Below are 16,777 nucleotides of genomic sequence, written 5' to 3' on the forward strand. Positions count from 1 at the left end.
GACGTGCTACCAAAATTTTGCGATTCGCATTGATTGTTTGTGCTCACTCCCACAACGGCGCCAACGCTGAATTCTAACGGATTCTAATTCTAATTCTAGGACAATAGCAAAAGAAAAAATACTCCACCTTATGGGCACAGTTAAGAGTGCATTTTGGGCTAGATTTGCGCTGGGCATGAAAATAGGGCCCTAAATTTACAGCAATAACCAAGTTCCAGTCAATCTGTAATTACATAACACACAATTACACACAAACACAAAATATACTGAAATATATTGCAAATTACAACAGAAAATGTACATATGACCCAGTACCGCTCATCCAATCAGATGTTTAACGCTACAGACGATGCCTCAAAGGTTCCCGAACCTTTCAAACGCTTTTTTTCCCCCCAAGAGGACCTTCTTTTGGCACCGATCAATTCCCCAAAACTAAAATAAAACAATAGCTCCCGTTGCCCAAACATAATAATCCATATTTTCGGGGCTCAATAAAGTATTAACCTAGCCACAAGGGTCCTCCAAAAGTTCCAGAAACACGCCATGTGACTGAAAACAATCTCAGCCCTGCATGGCATCTAATGACTTCAATCAATAGCATTTGCTTTGCCACCTCATGTTCCCCATCAGCTCTTTCACGCCTTCTTTCGTCCTTTCTTTCCCCCTCAACATTGCGGCCATCATTTTTCACCTACTCCAAGATAAACGGCCGCCGACTCACCAGCAGCAGCCACCTTGCACTCAAGCAATCATTTCCTTTTCTTTTTTGGACTTCCCAGGGTCCATTTTGAGACCTGAGTGATGGAGCCCTCAGAGGGATGACTGATAAGAAGGCACGGAGGGAAAAGAAAAAAGGGGGAAGAATGCATCTTCGACTCAATTATAGGTGGCGCCGTCTTGCCTGCTTCACTAGGCTGAGACGTATTGGCCGAACTATCAATGACGCCTCAATGCTTAGCTGCAGGTAAACAAAAGCCGTGTGTGTGTTTGTGTGTGCGTGGCTACGTTGACTCAAAGTTGATGAGTCTGGGGGAAAAGATTAATTCATCCACGCCTCAGTGTTCCTCACCAATTAGCCTGTTATTCGGTAAAAAGATTACCCCGCCGTTTCGTTTCAATCATTTTGTACTGCAAGCCACACTAATAGCACAATGCGATATAATAAGATTATGTAAGTATGTAATTATACAGTCAGTTCCAATTGATCGCGTGGAAATCTGCGACATACACTCTCTGTCAAGAAATGGGAGACGGTCCATAAAATCACTCAGTGGGGGAAACAAAACGAAGATTCTCCAAGTAAGAAGTAAAGTGTGCTTGTTTCAATCCGTCACCCTAAGTTGAAGTTTATTGAAAATCTGACAATGAAAACAAATGTGAATTAAATGTTGTCCATTCAAACGAAAACGGTGAAAGAGTACCATGTAATCTAATGAAGAACGTTTGCTAGCGAACGTATGATGAAACGCCATAGATGGGCTAACAAAAATGAGCATAGATGTTACTTCTACATCTTTGGAATGTCTCTGTGAAGTGCTTCAAAGAAAAAATTATTATGAAGCATTTGTGGTACCCACCCCCCCCACCACCACAAGTTTACCCATTCAAATTAGATGAATTTATTCATTTTATTACATGAATACATTGAAAATGATTTTTGTGCCTCGGTCACAAGATCCCAATCGCGAAGTCAAATACATGTGTGACACGTCCATGCTGATGATCGAGTGGCATGTAATACAAGCGCAGCTTTCTACCTCCCTCCGTGAAAAGTGACACTCGGCCGCATTCACTTTGCTGTCCTGTGCACTTGTCTCCATCATACGTCTTGCTGCTTTCTGCATTCATTTTTTTTTTGTTTCCCCCCCCCGCCTGCCTCGTATCCTTTCCCGAACAACAATGCATTTAAATCGTGTATTTAGGGATTCCGCCGTTTTCTCATCGCTCTACGCCCAACAGCAGGGGAAACTGCAATCCTCCCTCCCCGAAAAAAAGAAAAAACACTTTTGCTGAGGAAATGGATCCTCAGACTCTACTACAAGACTAGAGGTGGCAAAAATACCTCAATGTATGTATATATATTTATATATATATATATATATATATATATATATATATATATATATATATATTTATATCGGTAGCTTTTGTTTGCTCATACCGTTCACAAGTGCACTTTCAATTAGTTTTGTTTATCCCATTATTTTTTTTTAACATGAGCAATGAAGCGCAAGTTAGTCTATTGTGTAAAGAAAATTACTATAGAAAAATAAATACTGATTCGATTCCTGTACTTTGGTTACCATAAAAAATAAATAAATAAAATAAAACAACAAACACAAAACAAAGCATTGACATCAAGCCATCTTTGTATTTTTGGCCATCACAACCGCCAGCCTCATAAAATAATTTTTTATTCCCCCATTAATATGCTTATGTATATTTTAAATTCACTATGTATATATGTGTAATTCTGTACCTTTAATCTATTGACAATTGATTATTTGTATGATTGTCTTACCGAGCCGAGGGTCAAATTGCCTCATCTGAACTTCTTCCACGCAGTCGGCAGGAAACCAGCCCGTCCTCCCTTTGACGCTGCCTTCCCAGAAGCCTCCTTCGCCGATGCTCAGCACTGCAAGGCGAGAAAGACATGGTAAATGAGCACACGTGCGCTCATAAAACAAGCGCGGCCGCCGCCGCCGATGGGAGGCGGCCGAGCACTCCTCGTAGAAAAGCGATGAAGGACAGGAAAGGACAAAAGACACATTACAACTCAATCGGGAGTCATGCATTCAAGAGTTCGCTTTGAATACGTTTGCTGTGACGGGAAACTTAATACAATAATAATAGTAGTAGTAATAATAATAATGTTGTATTTGTGGTAATTTCCTATTTAATATTGCAACTTTTTTTAGCTTTTTGGATATACTATTATGACTTGTCACCACTTTATTTTTGTAATTTTACAACTTCATCTTGTAAAATTATACTTATTTGCAATAAAAAGCCATTTTGTTTTAAAAATACAGCTTCATTTTCATAATATTACAACTTCATTGTGGATTAATGGAGTTTTCTTGTAATAATACAACTATATTTGTACAATAAATAACTTTTCACCACAGACTGACTTGATTTTTGAAAATAGCTTTTTTCATGTAAGACAGTCAATCCCTCTCGTTATCTCGTTTTGAGATGATGTGAATATGAAAGAAGAAAAAGAAACTATACTATATTTCAGCACAGCCTGTTTTTTGTTGAAAATGATTGAATGTGAAATTGTCTTCCATCCTGCTTTTTGTGCCGACGGTCATTTTATAACGCACATCTTTGGGCTTGATTATTGATGCAAATTGCAAGATGATAAGTGTGTTAGTTTCAAGACCTTAAAACTAAAAACATGCTCATCCAGTATTGAAATTAACTATTTATCTATTGTGGCTTTCCTTTATTGTTGGGGTCGCCTGAATCGTAACCCCTACGAAGGAAATCTAACTGCATTCTGACTTCACTTCAGTACAATTGTTTAATCATTTCAGTGTGACCCTAATACTCCTGCGTGGTATCTCATTAAATTGTGCAGGTATACGTGAAGAAGAATCCTGTGTAGAAACACCGGCGTAATGAGGCAAGGCGGCAAAAAGACAAATCTGGTTCCGAATCGCGAATGAATTTTTTCCGAGGAGTTTGCTGACCCACTCCTAATGATTAAACAGCAGTCTGAGGTACGGGAGGGCTCGGCGACTAATGGAACCATCAGCACTGAAGTGTAAGATGTGTGAGACGGAGGGGAAAAAAAATAAAAGATGTTGAAAAACCAGAAACAGGCGGTGCAAAGAAAGTCAAAAGAAGGAGAAAAAGAGAAGTTGCGCTGTGGTAATTAGAGATAAATGGAGAGCTGATATCGATCGTCCCCGCAGGACCAGGCCGGCGCGCTCGTTTCTACAGCACTCATCCATTATCCTGGCGAGCTAATACACACACGCATATGCATGAACACACACACGCCCACACACACACAACAGCTGGAAGTGAAGCTTTGCCTGAGTGAGCCCTCCTTCCAGCCGGTTGCTAGGATACGGCAGTATGATGTTGCAACCGGCCGCGAGACAGCTTGCTAAATGATGCAGTGTATTTCCGCCGGCGTGGTGATGCAACACGAAGCCGGTGCACAAAGCGCGCAATTAGTGACGTCATAAGGTGGGTTTGAAGTATCTGCTGTGGGAGGAAGATGATGGCGGTGGTGAGAAAGTCTCAAGCATCAATGGATATGTTCAGACTGCAGGTCTGAATGGGTCATTCGGATTTTTGACTGAAATATGTTTTTTTTTTTTTTTTTTTTGTATGATCGTTCATATTAGTTGTTAATTGCGACCTTAGCCTGTCTGGTATGTGAACCAAACTTAACAAAGAAGAAACAAGAATAAGAATAAACAACGAAAGATGATGTCACATGTCGAATATAAAGTCAATACTGTTACTCAAAACAACTTTGCAGATTTACAGATGACTAGCAATCTCTTCCTCTGATACATATTCAATATGAAAGTGACCCAGGTCGAGTAGAAAAAAAATTGGATTTGAGATGTTCAGACTTATAAAAAAAAATAAATAAATCACATATGATTTGGGTTACATTTGGGAAAAAAGAGAGGCTAATATTTATTTTGGTTGTGTGGGGGGGGTTATTGTCCAAATATTTTTTTATCATAAACTTATTTTTTGGGGGGTTTATGATCACATTCTCAATAAAAATAAACAATAATAATAATAATAATAATAAATAAAGAATAATTTTATTAAATTTTTTTCTCTTTATTCTCACAATATTCTGACTTTTTTTGTCACATATTAAAACTTTTCTTTTTTTTTTTACCTAATTTTTACCCTTTTATCTAACTATTAAACTTTCATGTAATATTTTTTATCTTTTTATTCTCATAAAGTAACTCTCCCCCCACTTATTGAGATCATTATTCTGTACTCAACATTTTTTCTTTTTCTTTATATAATAAAGGCTCTATCGCAATTTTTCACTTTTGCGACACGCTTTGGAACATATCCTCTTCTAAGGGACAAATTGTACCGTCGCACTTTCAGGTTAAAATGCATACTTGCTGTGTAAAGTGAAAAAATATTCCCCACTTAAAACGTGCCTGGCGAGCTATTCTCGATTCGATGAATGGGGAATGGTGGCGAAACGCAGCATGTTGCCTATCGATCACCAGGTGGGAAAAAAAAAAGAAAAAAAAAAGATGCCACTCAGCACAATCTGTGATCTCATCTGAGCACGAGTTCAGCGTTCCAGTCTCCTGGGAAAACCCCTTTCTCCTGCCCTTTTGAATGCTTTAATCTCGAGCGAGTACACACTGGTGTTATTTCTCCACACTTGTGAACAAACCGGTTCACAGACGCCATTTCCCGTTGACAGCGGTGACAGCGAAGGTAAAAGCGAAGATTGATCCTCACCAATGGCCTCTTAGCCTCTTTATGGGCCCGCCGTCGATTGATTCCTGGTGCGTGCTGTTGATGTTCTGACATTGTTTTGTAAAAACGCAGATTTGTAAGCACACAAATGCATCCTGGTAAGCTTTGGGGTGTCAAAAGTACAGCAAGGGGCCATTTTGGATCCAAATGAGAAGTAGGTAGCAAGGCGCTGAATTTTACCTGTTACATTTTCTGACTTGATTTTTTTTTACTTGATATTTGCAGTATTTTTGTGAACAAGGCAAAAACACAGTATTCTGGTTGATATTGTGGCCGTCGAATAAGAATTAAGCAGATCAGTCCTCACATTTTCATCAATCTCAGGCCGGTGCCAGTTTGTCCTGTACCGCCATCTGTTGTCCAATGAAATTGACGTCAAAGTGCCTACAGGCTCACACCGTCAACGCGAGTTTCAGTCGACTATGGATTGAAACTCACGTTGTGAATGTCATGTGACCGAACGGGTCAGGTGGGCCGTGACATTCGCAATGCGAGCCCGAGGCCACTTTGACGTCAATTTCAGTGGACAGCAGACGGCGGTACAGGACAAACTCGGAGCGGCCTGAGGTTGATGAAAAGATAAATGGATTAATCGACAGAATTCTTATTCCACAAACACAACAGCAATCAAAATACCACGTTTAGACTAGAGGGGGAACAAACATCCATCCATTATCTGTTCTGCTTCTCCTCACGAGGGTCGCGGGGGTTCTGGAGCCTATCTCAGCTGTCTTCGGGCAGTAGGCGGGGTACACCCAGAACCGGTTGCCAGCCAAGCGCAGAGTGGGGGAACATAGAACATAACATTTTTGCCTTGAGTTCCAGCAGAGATGGCCTTCCTGGCCCGGACCACTCGCCACAGCATGCTACAGAGTGTAAATAAAAGCTCGCCACGGACACCAATCAACACCTCAGCAGAAACCGAGTTGGCTCTGAGGTGCACATGGAGAGGTCAAGCGCGTCATGGCCTGCCTCGCTAACTCATCATTACCTCTACAAGTGAACTGGGTGCAGTGTACACACACACACACGTGCGCGTACACGCACACATTTGTACACGCAGATTGCATTGTGTTGATATTCTTGCAATGTGCTTAGTGGTGTGGCATGACTGACATTTTTTTGGGCTTCAATGGACATTGTGCTGCTCTGTCTGGTACGCATACCACAACGCAGATGCTATTATATTATTATTACAGACGGTCTATGGCACAGGTGTCAAACTCAAGGCCCGGGGGCCAGATCTGGTCCTTGACCTCATTTTATGTGGCCCGCAAAGGGTAAATCATGTGCGTCAACTTCCTGTTTCCAGCACATTTTTGTCACTTTTAACAACATATATGTTGATATTTTCATTCATGTGTTACCAATCCTCCCCTTTTAAAATAAATTGAAAAATTGTTGAACAAACATTCCATTTATATGGGTTCATAGTCAGTAATAACGGCCCACTGAGGGAAACCATAACTACAATGTGGCCCTTCCACAAAAATGAGTTTGTCACCCCCGGTCTACAGAAAATAGCATTTTTTGTTAGCATTAAGCTAAACAGACCGAAAGGCAAAGCAGCTTGAGGAGACGCAGTGTCACAATTTCCACTGACATGTACACACGCACTCACTATGTGTTTTCAAAGTTATACACATTGACAATAAAGTGCGTGGCGTCTCGCAGTACAGTTAATAGCAAAAAAAAAAAAAGAAATAAAGTGTGAATAGAAATAGCAGCTGAGGCACAAAAGAGAAAATCCCCCCCGAGAATGAAACAAAGGAGACGAAATGTGACAGAAGCTTCAATGGCGGCGTGACAAAGAGAGATGCTGGATGCGATTAACACAGACGCAAACTGACAAAGAGCGAAAGAAAAAAAAGATGCGTATCTCCTTCGGGTATGCTGAAAAGATTGGTGGAGGTATTCCTCTGTGTGCGCTGAGTTGTTACTTTGAGTTTTGCCCTTGCTTAAGTCAGTCACGACCCTTTGCAGGTTCAGAAATAGCACTTGCGTGAGGTTGCGCAGCTATTTATATATCACACGCCCTTTCACGCTGCAAGCATCAATGGATCGCCCGGCGTGTGGACGTGGACGTGCGAGCGTGAGTGATTCTAGTTAGTTTTAAACGAGCTGAGCTCATTTCAATTTTGCCTATCGCATCAGGCTGAGTCACTCATTTAGTCCCAGCAGTCTCAGCGTCTTTGTTCCTCTAAATGCACGTCCACTCTCACACACACGCACACTGCGAGAGTAATTGCCTCGCATGAACGAGGGGAAGCATTTCCCCACATCACAATAGGCAAAAGTCAAACCCTTTACATTTGCGCTTGTCACCGAGTACAAAGACGTGCAAATGAAAGCCTCCGTGGGGGAACGGAACAGACCTCGACTGGCTTTATGTAACATCTTAGAAGGGGTCACGAGGGGAAAATCTGGTGATGATGCAGCATATTATGACAGGAATGGTGCTGTTTTGACTCCATTATTGTTTTTGTAACTCACATTTATTGGATTAACTCATTCACTACCAATGACGGCGAAACACGTCAAAGATTTTTTTTTTTTACTAAAAAAAGATTAGTTTAGTATATCGGAATTTGGAATATCATTTGGAGTAAACATCACCTGCAAAAATGACAAGAATCCGGGTGCAGGAATTCCTCTGTGGGTACTTTTTCCTGACGAGGCTGCACGGCACTCTCCTGGCGGCCTCGTTGAAGAATTCCTAACAATAGAGTTTTGAAATTCGCCTGTATTGTAGTAGCGGTACTTCCTTACTTGGTGCAAGTCAGGAGAGGAGAAGAAGAAAAAATGTGTTCTCATCTGTCACTTCCTGGTTTTCCACCAATCACACATCATTGTTAAGAATCATGATTGTTTGCTCTTTATTATGCTGTGTCAAAGCCAACTTAGCGCAGTGTTTTGGTTCTAAATGTAGAGAGGTGGTTTTGCTGCAGTTAACTACAAGAGAGTGGATCTATACTAGAGGGAAGCAGGGTTGCTGGCCAAACAAAAATCCTGCATTTCCATAATTGTAATATGTACAAAATCATTATAAAAATTGCTTTACATTTATTTGTCCACTGGGAGGGATTGTTTGAAACCAGAGATCATGCTCACACCACAAAGTAGGCGCAGAGATTCCAACTCAGGATTTCTTGACTACGAGGCTGACGTGCGAACCGCTATTCAACTGTCACTTCATTTTTTAAATGGTTTGAAATGAGAACAACTGGGAAGTCAACTTTGAAGGTATAAAGATGTATCGCTTCAACATACTTCCTTGACACCAATGATTGTTTATACAGGTCTTTGGCGGTATCTTGTGGCGCTTCGTGGCATTGAAAGGCTTGTTTTTCAGCAAATAGCTGTGAATAGGTTCTACAGAGAATTGGGAGAATTTCTGGATTGTAAATAGAACATAAAATATATGCCAATATATTATATACACTCTCTCTCTCTCTCTCTCTATATATATATATATATATAACTAAATCAATATACATACAGATATATATATATATATATACATATATATAATAAATAATTTTTATGAATACATATTTGCAAATTCAACACAATATCCTGTAACAACAACAACCGGAAGTGATCTCACGTTTGTTGGTCACTGCTGTGCGCGAACAAGACTTGCTGAGTCAGGCTGTTCTCAATTAGCGGTACGCGACTGATCCCATGTCGCCACGCCGATGTGAAACAAAGTGTGCGAGAGACTTGAGCGAGGAGAGCGAAATCCAATAAGCAGAATGGAGCTGTTATTAGATTTGCTTGCCTGCTCTCTTTATTAAACTTCACTTCCAGTCAGTGTTCCACACACACACGTATAGAGAAGAGCAGAGTCACGTGTTAATGGGACCGAATCAGACGCAAGAAGAGTCAGAGAACGTCAATCAGTAATTAGTCATAAATGAGTGAATGCGTCTTAATGTCCTCCTGAGAGAACTCGGTGCTGGAGAGTTCTTTTGCTGAGAGGACAGAGGACAGGCTATTTTACGGGTTTTCTTGCTATTTTTCGGCCTTCTAAGTCAGAGTACTGAACAAGATTTTGACTTTTGGAGGGGATATTCCATTTTCTAAAAAACAAACCATAAACATTAGAGCTTGCGGCCCCCAAAAATCTCCATTCCCTTATCTTCGCAGCGAGTGCGCCACTTCACTCACATCATTCGGAAACTCAAATGTGCTGTTTGGTTATTCAGAGCAAAAAAAAAAAAAGTAGCATCGTAGCCTAGTGCATTAGGCATTAAAAAGAAATAAAAATTAAAATCGTAAAAACTTAAATTAGTAGTGTTGTTTTTTTTGGGGGGGGGGGCAATTTAGTACTGATGTCATTTGTACATGCAAAGCTTTAAATGGATAAAATGAGTTGTCACTAATTATTCTTACAGTGATATTTTCAAACAATTCTCTTAAATTAGGCCATGGCAAGGTAATATTTTGTGTCTCAAATCTGTTTTCGTCAGAATAATGCACCCTGGTTCACGCTGCTCCATGTTGCTGCTGTCCTATTTTTGTCTTTTTATTGTCTTATTGCCGCAGAGAGGAAAAAAAATAATATTTTGACAAAGTAAGCGTCAAATGTTGGTAAGTAAAAAAAAAAAAAAATCATCGGATGAATAAATACTCCAGTAAAAACATTGATTTAAATACATTAGCGATGCATTTGCATTTTGTTACTTCTCACCACGGGGTGAGGATGAGAAGGGTGGAGCAGCCTCATCTGCGCGCATGTGAGAGGAGGAGGAGGAGGAGGTGGAGCAGACGGGGAAATAAATCAAAGCCAGGCAGTGGCAGCGACAAAAAGCTTTCTGTGAGTGACGACCCGAGTCAGAGGAGGAAGACAAAAATGAGGAAAAGCAGAGCAGGGCGGGAGTGTGAGATGGGGAGGAAAACGCAAAGGATGACTCAGAGGGATTCCTCAGCTCGTCCCCGCCTCCCGAACAGGCGGCTGACTTACTTTTTAGAACATCTCCCCTTGCTTTAGGCGCAAATAAGAACAAGGCCGCCGAGGCCTGCTGTCACATTACAGTCGTGGGAAGAGACTGTGCTGCAATTTTGCACAGATGTTGGACGTTGGTCATCTGACTTGACTCAAGTCAGACTCAAGTCACCCATTTGAGGACTTGGGATTTTCTTGGATAAAACGGATCATAGACAGGACGTGACTGACCTTGATTTCATGAGGCTCAAATTTCATTTGTTAATCTGCCTTTTAAAGGGAGTGTGTTCCATTTTTGAAAGAAAAGTACTCTTCTTTTTTGGGATTGCAGGCAAACCTGGCAACCCAACAATATGTTATGATGTGGTGTACAGAAGCTAAATGAATCAAGTTCAGAAGAAGCTCGAAAGATGATTACATTTGGATTCAAGGATTGTGTTTTTGATCAAATTGGGACACACGATACATTACATCATTATATAGTTCAAATAGTAGAGTTCACAATCACCTCAATGTACGTAAAACCTGAAATGACTGATAACAGCAAATCTTGAGGCACTTACTTGCTAATGCACGCACTTGTGAATCAGGTCAATTTGTGTATGAGCTCAAATGTGCTACGTTCCCCTTCATCTGGCGATTAGCATGGGGTGTGAAACGTACGTGGCCAAATCACGCCAAATTAAAGTTAAACTGTAGTAAAAAACACACCAACAGAGGGTGCTGGACCGACAAATGGAAAAAAAAAGGGCTTTTAAACAGATTTACTGCTATTAATATAGTGTCATGACAACGGCGATATTGTGGCAATTTTAAAATCACAATATTACGATATTGCCAATATCGTTACTATATATATATATATACTATATATTTGTCTGTATTATTGTTGTATTGCACTGGAGAGGGGAGCTCTCTAATCTCGTTGCACACTTGAGTACAATGACAATAAAGGGATTTCTAATTCTATATCGTTACCGGGGTTGAACCGACAAGTTAACCACTCAATGCCAATGATGGCAAGGGCTTTAAGTCGAGTAATCGGCAATCATGTGCTTTGACATTGACAACATTGACGCCTCACAGAAAGCAACAGTCGGCAAATAAGCAGCGGTGCCTCAAGTAAGGGGAAAAATGCGACCAGGAGCACAGCCACTAGCAACATATGCAAGTATAAGCTCAAAGCCAATCTGAAAAAGGCATCTGCGAATGCACCAAATGCCCTCTTGGAATGGAGAAAACACAGGAAATAGAGTGAGCGATGCTTGAAAATAAAGAGAGCAAAATGGGGGGAAAATTCAACATCAAGCTAAAAATTGGAACTAGTTTTATTTGTCATGTTTGAAAAGTTGATGACTGACAAGTTTTTGTTCTTAGACGTTGCAAGTATTACTTCTAATCATGTTTTTCTGGCTCAAAATAAACACGCTAATAATTACATCCATTTCGTGATGTTTCCAAGCTGATTTTTCGACGACCAGAAAATGGTTGTATTGCAGTTGGCATAAATGTTCAGCCACTCTCAAAACCCTTCAGGGAAAGGTCACGCAAGTCGCAGTTGACCATCTCGCCGTCCAATCGTAGTGTCGACGGGGCGCAAAGTTTCGCCCACACACTCGAGTGCTCCCTGCAGATCTCACCACCTGTCTTCCTATTCTGCCCTCATGCTCACTTTGCCGCGTTTGTGTAGCAGTTTGTTTAGCCCAGCACTGAATAGTCATTGGAATTAAAAAACGGCAGCTTCCGGAACATACCTTTTTTTTTTTTGTCTTTTATTTACAAATATGCAGCAACCAACCCGCCCACCCCCCCGGGGGGTGCTGACAAAACAGCCAAAATAGCATTTGCAGAGGTAATCAGTTGATGAATAAACATGAAGAGGAAGAGCATAATGCATAACCATTAGCAAATACAGACGGAGCCAAGGATGCTCCGTTGACAGCATGACTGGGCTGCATTGACCAGATGGTTCTGAGCAACAACCTTTTTTTTTTTTACTGTACTAAAAAATATGCTTGGGAAGTCATAGAATTTAGATTGATTTTTGACTTCCAGAAGCTATTTTTTTTTCTAAATCAAATTGTGAAGACTTTTAGCTGGAAATTAAATTGAAACTGGTCCTGCAGCGGATTTGCATGTTTAAAGAAACCCCATTAAAGAGCTTTTTAAGACCACTTTGATCAAATTTAAGACGTCTCTTACAATATTGAAATGTTTTCAAGAAAAATAAGCTTGATGCCTCAGTATGCACATCAGTCACACAGTTGGGAGGTTCTGGGTTCGAATCTCTGAGTTTTCATCATCTCCATGTGCTTGGTTGTTTTTTTTTCCACAGGTACTCGATCACAATCCAAAAGCATGCATGTTAAGGCCTCTACACACCAATCCGCTGTCGGCCGTCGGAAAGTTGGTAACGCCTTCTGTTTGTGGCACGTAATGTCGTAAAGTCGGAGCTGTTGTTGGGCATTCTGGGGGGCGTGGTCATCTGATTCGACACGTAGAATTAGGTCAGGATTTCAGGACAAATGATCTCTATTATTGACAGTATTTCTTGCTGCCAAAAATCAAAATCGGCATTAGCCTTAAAAAAATAACTAAATAAATAAATAAAAAAATGTAGTCAAGTCCTAATAAATGACTGATTCCATGATGTCGGCATATTCCGACTTCCTTAAGAGTGACATCGCCACCATACGATCGCAACTCGATCATAAACAGAGGACGGCTGGTTTCTAATTTCACAATTCACATTATCATCCGAGCTAATTTACCAGGAGAAAATTGAGCCACCTCTCGAAGAATCAAACAAACCAAGGCAAAAGAGAAAACAAATGAATTGGTCTGCCCAGAGCGCCTATGTGCTCGTTGCTTGGTAACGCCATACATGCACATGCATTTGTGTCTAAACAACAACAACTTGCATGCTCCAAATAATATCATGTATTATTCATTTGCACAGTCCACTAGCTCTTATCATTGTCCAGAAAGCAAGAAAGCTCGCTGTACTGTATGTGCAATCATACATGATGACAACAAGCACAAAAAAAAAGCTTTTAGCTCTTCCCGGGGCCGTGTTGCCACATTTGCCAGTGCGGCTACAGATGCGATGTTTATTCCCAGTCATCCAAGCGGCGGTAACGGCAGCGTGAAGGCAGAATCAAACATCTGTGTTGCCGGTCATAGCGGCGGCCATGACGGCGTTACTATTCGGCACATAGCGGGAGTGCAAAGCAAGCCCATTAATCATGTTTGTGAATGTCTAATCGCTACGTTACTTGCGCTGCTTTTCATTTTCACGGCTGTCTGCAAGATTTATAATGGCGTCGGATGGAGAGGTGCATGTGATATGTGCATGTGTGTGCACGTGCGTGTGGTTGTGTGAGACGTGGCGAGCACGCTGGTGAAGGAATGCTCTTCAATATGTCACCTTGCTGAGGAGGAGTAAGCCTCCGGTGTGCAATTACGTTAGCATGTTAAAAAAAATGTGGGGGGACAGTTGGGGCAGGTACCAACGCAAATCTTTAAATGATTTATGTACATGAGGACAACTGGAAGAAATTTGAAAAAAAAAAAAAGATTGCCCCTTCCGATCAAAGTCAGCAAAGGTCCGATTGCGGGAGGTCTCGAAAGATGATTGGGAGTGACTACCCAGTGGTGTGGAGTTTGGGAACAATCCTTCCCAATTTATTCAGAAAATTGTCAGGAGGAATAATCGTAAAAGTTTTAAATGGTTCAATATGCACTAAAATGGGGAACACACATTCCGGCAATCAGGCCAAATTTGAGCCAAGTCGCAAATGTCACTAAAAGATCATCCTGAGCTTGATTATCCTGTGGCGTGATTGAGTTTTCTTCCCAACAATCGTAAACGTTTAAACTTGATCAAACTTGATGATCGCAACACATAAAAATTCGATGATTGTGACATGAGGCTATTTGGGCGAAACAGTCACGTGATGTTGTGATTTTCGTTAATCTATTTATTTCGTCATTTTTACAAACAATAAATCGCTCTGCTCCTCAGTTGTGTAAAAGTTCTTCTTTTGTGAGAAGAAAAAGAAAGCTTTGTGTTTTTCAAAGAGAAAAATTGATTTGTTTAGTCTGACTTGTATAAAAGTGGGTCACAACTTAATGGCCATGGTATGCGGGCTCCAAGGCGAGGCCGTTTGAGAACTCCGACTGTGCACTGCTTACAGATTGTTGGATGCGTAAAATTGTTCCTTTGCAAAATACTTCGGGGGTGGGGTGGTGGGGGGGGCGTGTTGCTCTTGGCAGCATTCATCTCTATGCCAAGTGTGCACCTCTCAGGCGCGGGAAAGTAGATGATATTCTGGGGCCTGGCTAGAGCTGTGTTTTCTTTTTTTGTTTTTAAATCCTATTGAGTTCAAATGTGAGAAAATCAGCATCTCCTAGTTCTGTACTTCTAGTTCTGAACCTTACGTTGAGTAGCTCGCCCTTGACAGTCGATTAGCACCTTCCACCACTGCCAAAGTGATCTAGAGCTTTCTCGAACCATCTTGAGAAGTTTGCGACCTGTCTTTCTCGAGTGGCGTCTCGCTCGCCTGTCGGGCATCGACTGGAATTGTCCGCCAAACTTCTGTTAGCTAGTCCTCTACTTGTTGATATATTTAGGCAAATAACAAAGGTTGCTTAGACAAGTGCTGAGACAATTCATGCAGCTTTAAAGCAGTTGAGTTTGCAAAAAGTGGATAACAAATAAGTGGACATTCACTCAAAAAAATCACATCAAAGCGCACATCACAAAACATAACTCATCCGCGTCGAGAGCCGTGATTTGAGCGATGCTAATATTAACGTAACATAAAAATTGCCCTCGTTGTTCCGCTGACTAAAAAAAACCCCGACTGCAAAACTGAACTGGGTTGCTGTGATTGTGCCGGCTCTGTGTGATGACTGCGGTTACCATGGCGACGGTGAGTCGCCGTTCCGACGAGATGACCATTCTGACCACGAGATTAGATCAATAAAGACAGAGAATGGAAAGGCATACAGGGGGGCAAATCGGGGGAACGAGATTATCGTGTGTGTGTACGAGAGGCGGAGGCACTTTCGCGTCCATAAAGCGAGGATGCGCAAACACACCAAAACACACAGTCCCACGGCGCATGCTGGTGTTGCGCTCCAGTGGTGGTCAGCGAATGCACAAAAGCAAGCCGAGCTCATTACCGTGAGACGGTGTGCTTGAGGAGAACGGCACGCGGACGACCCCTGCTAAACGGAAGGCGTGCGTGAACCAAGGCTAACTACGCGTATTGATCTCACTCACTGGGGCTTTTCCAAGTCACTCAGCTGTCTTGATGGAGGAGAGAAGCGGTGAGCTGTTAAAGACAACTCTGTACACACGATGGACACTTTTAAAGGAGACGACTGAATGCACAACAGGTGACTCGGCCATAAATGAGGAAAAAAAAATATGGAGCTTCATTTTCTTTCCGGCTCAAATGAGGTTTTCATTTATTTATTTCGACACTATTCAAAGCTATTAAGCGCATAGTGTAGCCTAAGGCGCACACATCATTAACAGGGGCAGCACAATTGACCTGTTTTAAAGCACATTGTCATCCCCAGTTCATTTCAACAACGCACGTTTACCTTCACCGTCATCACCGAAAATGGGATTATTCTCCTCCTCCTCATTAAACACAGTGTCAGCTTTATGGTATGAGTAAATGGAACGAATGGGTGTTTTTAATACAGGTGCAGCTCAATTAATTAGAATATGAAGAAAAACCTTTTTTTCCCCCCCAGAAGTTTCATTCAAAATGCGAATATTCATCAATTCATCAGTAAACGGCTGGGCTCATACGGTTTCACTTTTTGAATTGGGCTCAACTTTTCAACCACATTCTAATTTATTGAGATCAATTTGTATGCTGTTCAGTGAAAAGCTAAAAAAAAAAGTTGATTAAAATAAACTTTTCAATGGGTTTTTCATTTATTTTAATAATATACGGTGGTATTTTGCTACGGCACAGTAATAACCTGAAAGAAAAAAAAGAATGCGGTATTTACCATCCGAGTCCAGATAGTCATCTCTCACTATGGAACATGAGAAACAAAAAAGAAAGATTACTTTGTGCAAGGTTCAAACTATAAATATCGTCGTTGTCCAATGAAACGCAGCCGTCTTCAAAATGAGCGTGCTTCGAATAAAGTGCAACTCAATGCAATCGTTTTTGAAATGGTGTTTTCGAATAAAAGAAGAAAAAAGTGAAACAAATGTGACTTGTCTGCGATTGGCCATAGAAAACAGTAGAATAAATAAATCCTGGAGGCAGCACTTTAACATCAAGACACCAAATTACATTTGTGCAGATC

At 41.2% G+C, this 16,777-nt stretch overlaps 1 protein-coding gene across 14 annotated transcripts in view; it reads right to left on the minus strand.

Moving 5' to 3' along the window:
• Nucleotides 1-16,777, minus strand: part of shank3a (SH3 and multiple ankyrin repeat domains 3a) — a 125,066-nt gene that overhangs the window by 30,157 nt on the left and 78,132 nt on the right. For 11 of the 14 annotated variants that reach the window (XR_015844135.1, XR_015844134.1, XR_015844136.1 and 8 more), the window contains 2 exons: nt 16,472-16,498; nt 2,522-2,635 (listed from right to left, as the gene is read on the minus strand). Coding sequence is in view for 11 of the 14 variants with exons in the window: in XM_088299255.1 (XP_088155381.1) it covers nt 2,522-2,635; nt 16,472-16,498 (141 nt within the window). In the remaining 3 variants the exon portion in view is untranslated. The remainder of the gene's footprint in view (nt 1-2,521; nt 2,636-16,471; nt 16,499-16,777) is intronic. The other 3 variants (XM_088299258.1, XM_088299257.1, XM_088299256.1) reach the window with 1 other exon arrangement.

Source organism: Idiotropiscis lumnitzeri, chromosome 6, assembly GCF_059441095.1.
Source record: "Idiotropiscis lumnitzeri isolate Australia: NSW breed Sydney's pygmy pipehorse chromosome 6, RoL_Ilum_1.0, whole genome shotgun sequence".
NCBI classification, from domain to species: domain Eukaryota; kingdom Metazoa; phylum Chordata; class Actinopteri; order Syngnathiformes; family Syngnathidae; genus Idiotropiscis; species Idiotropiscis lumnitzeri.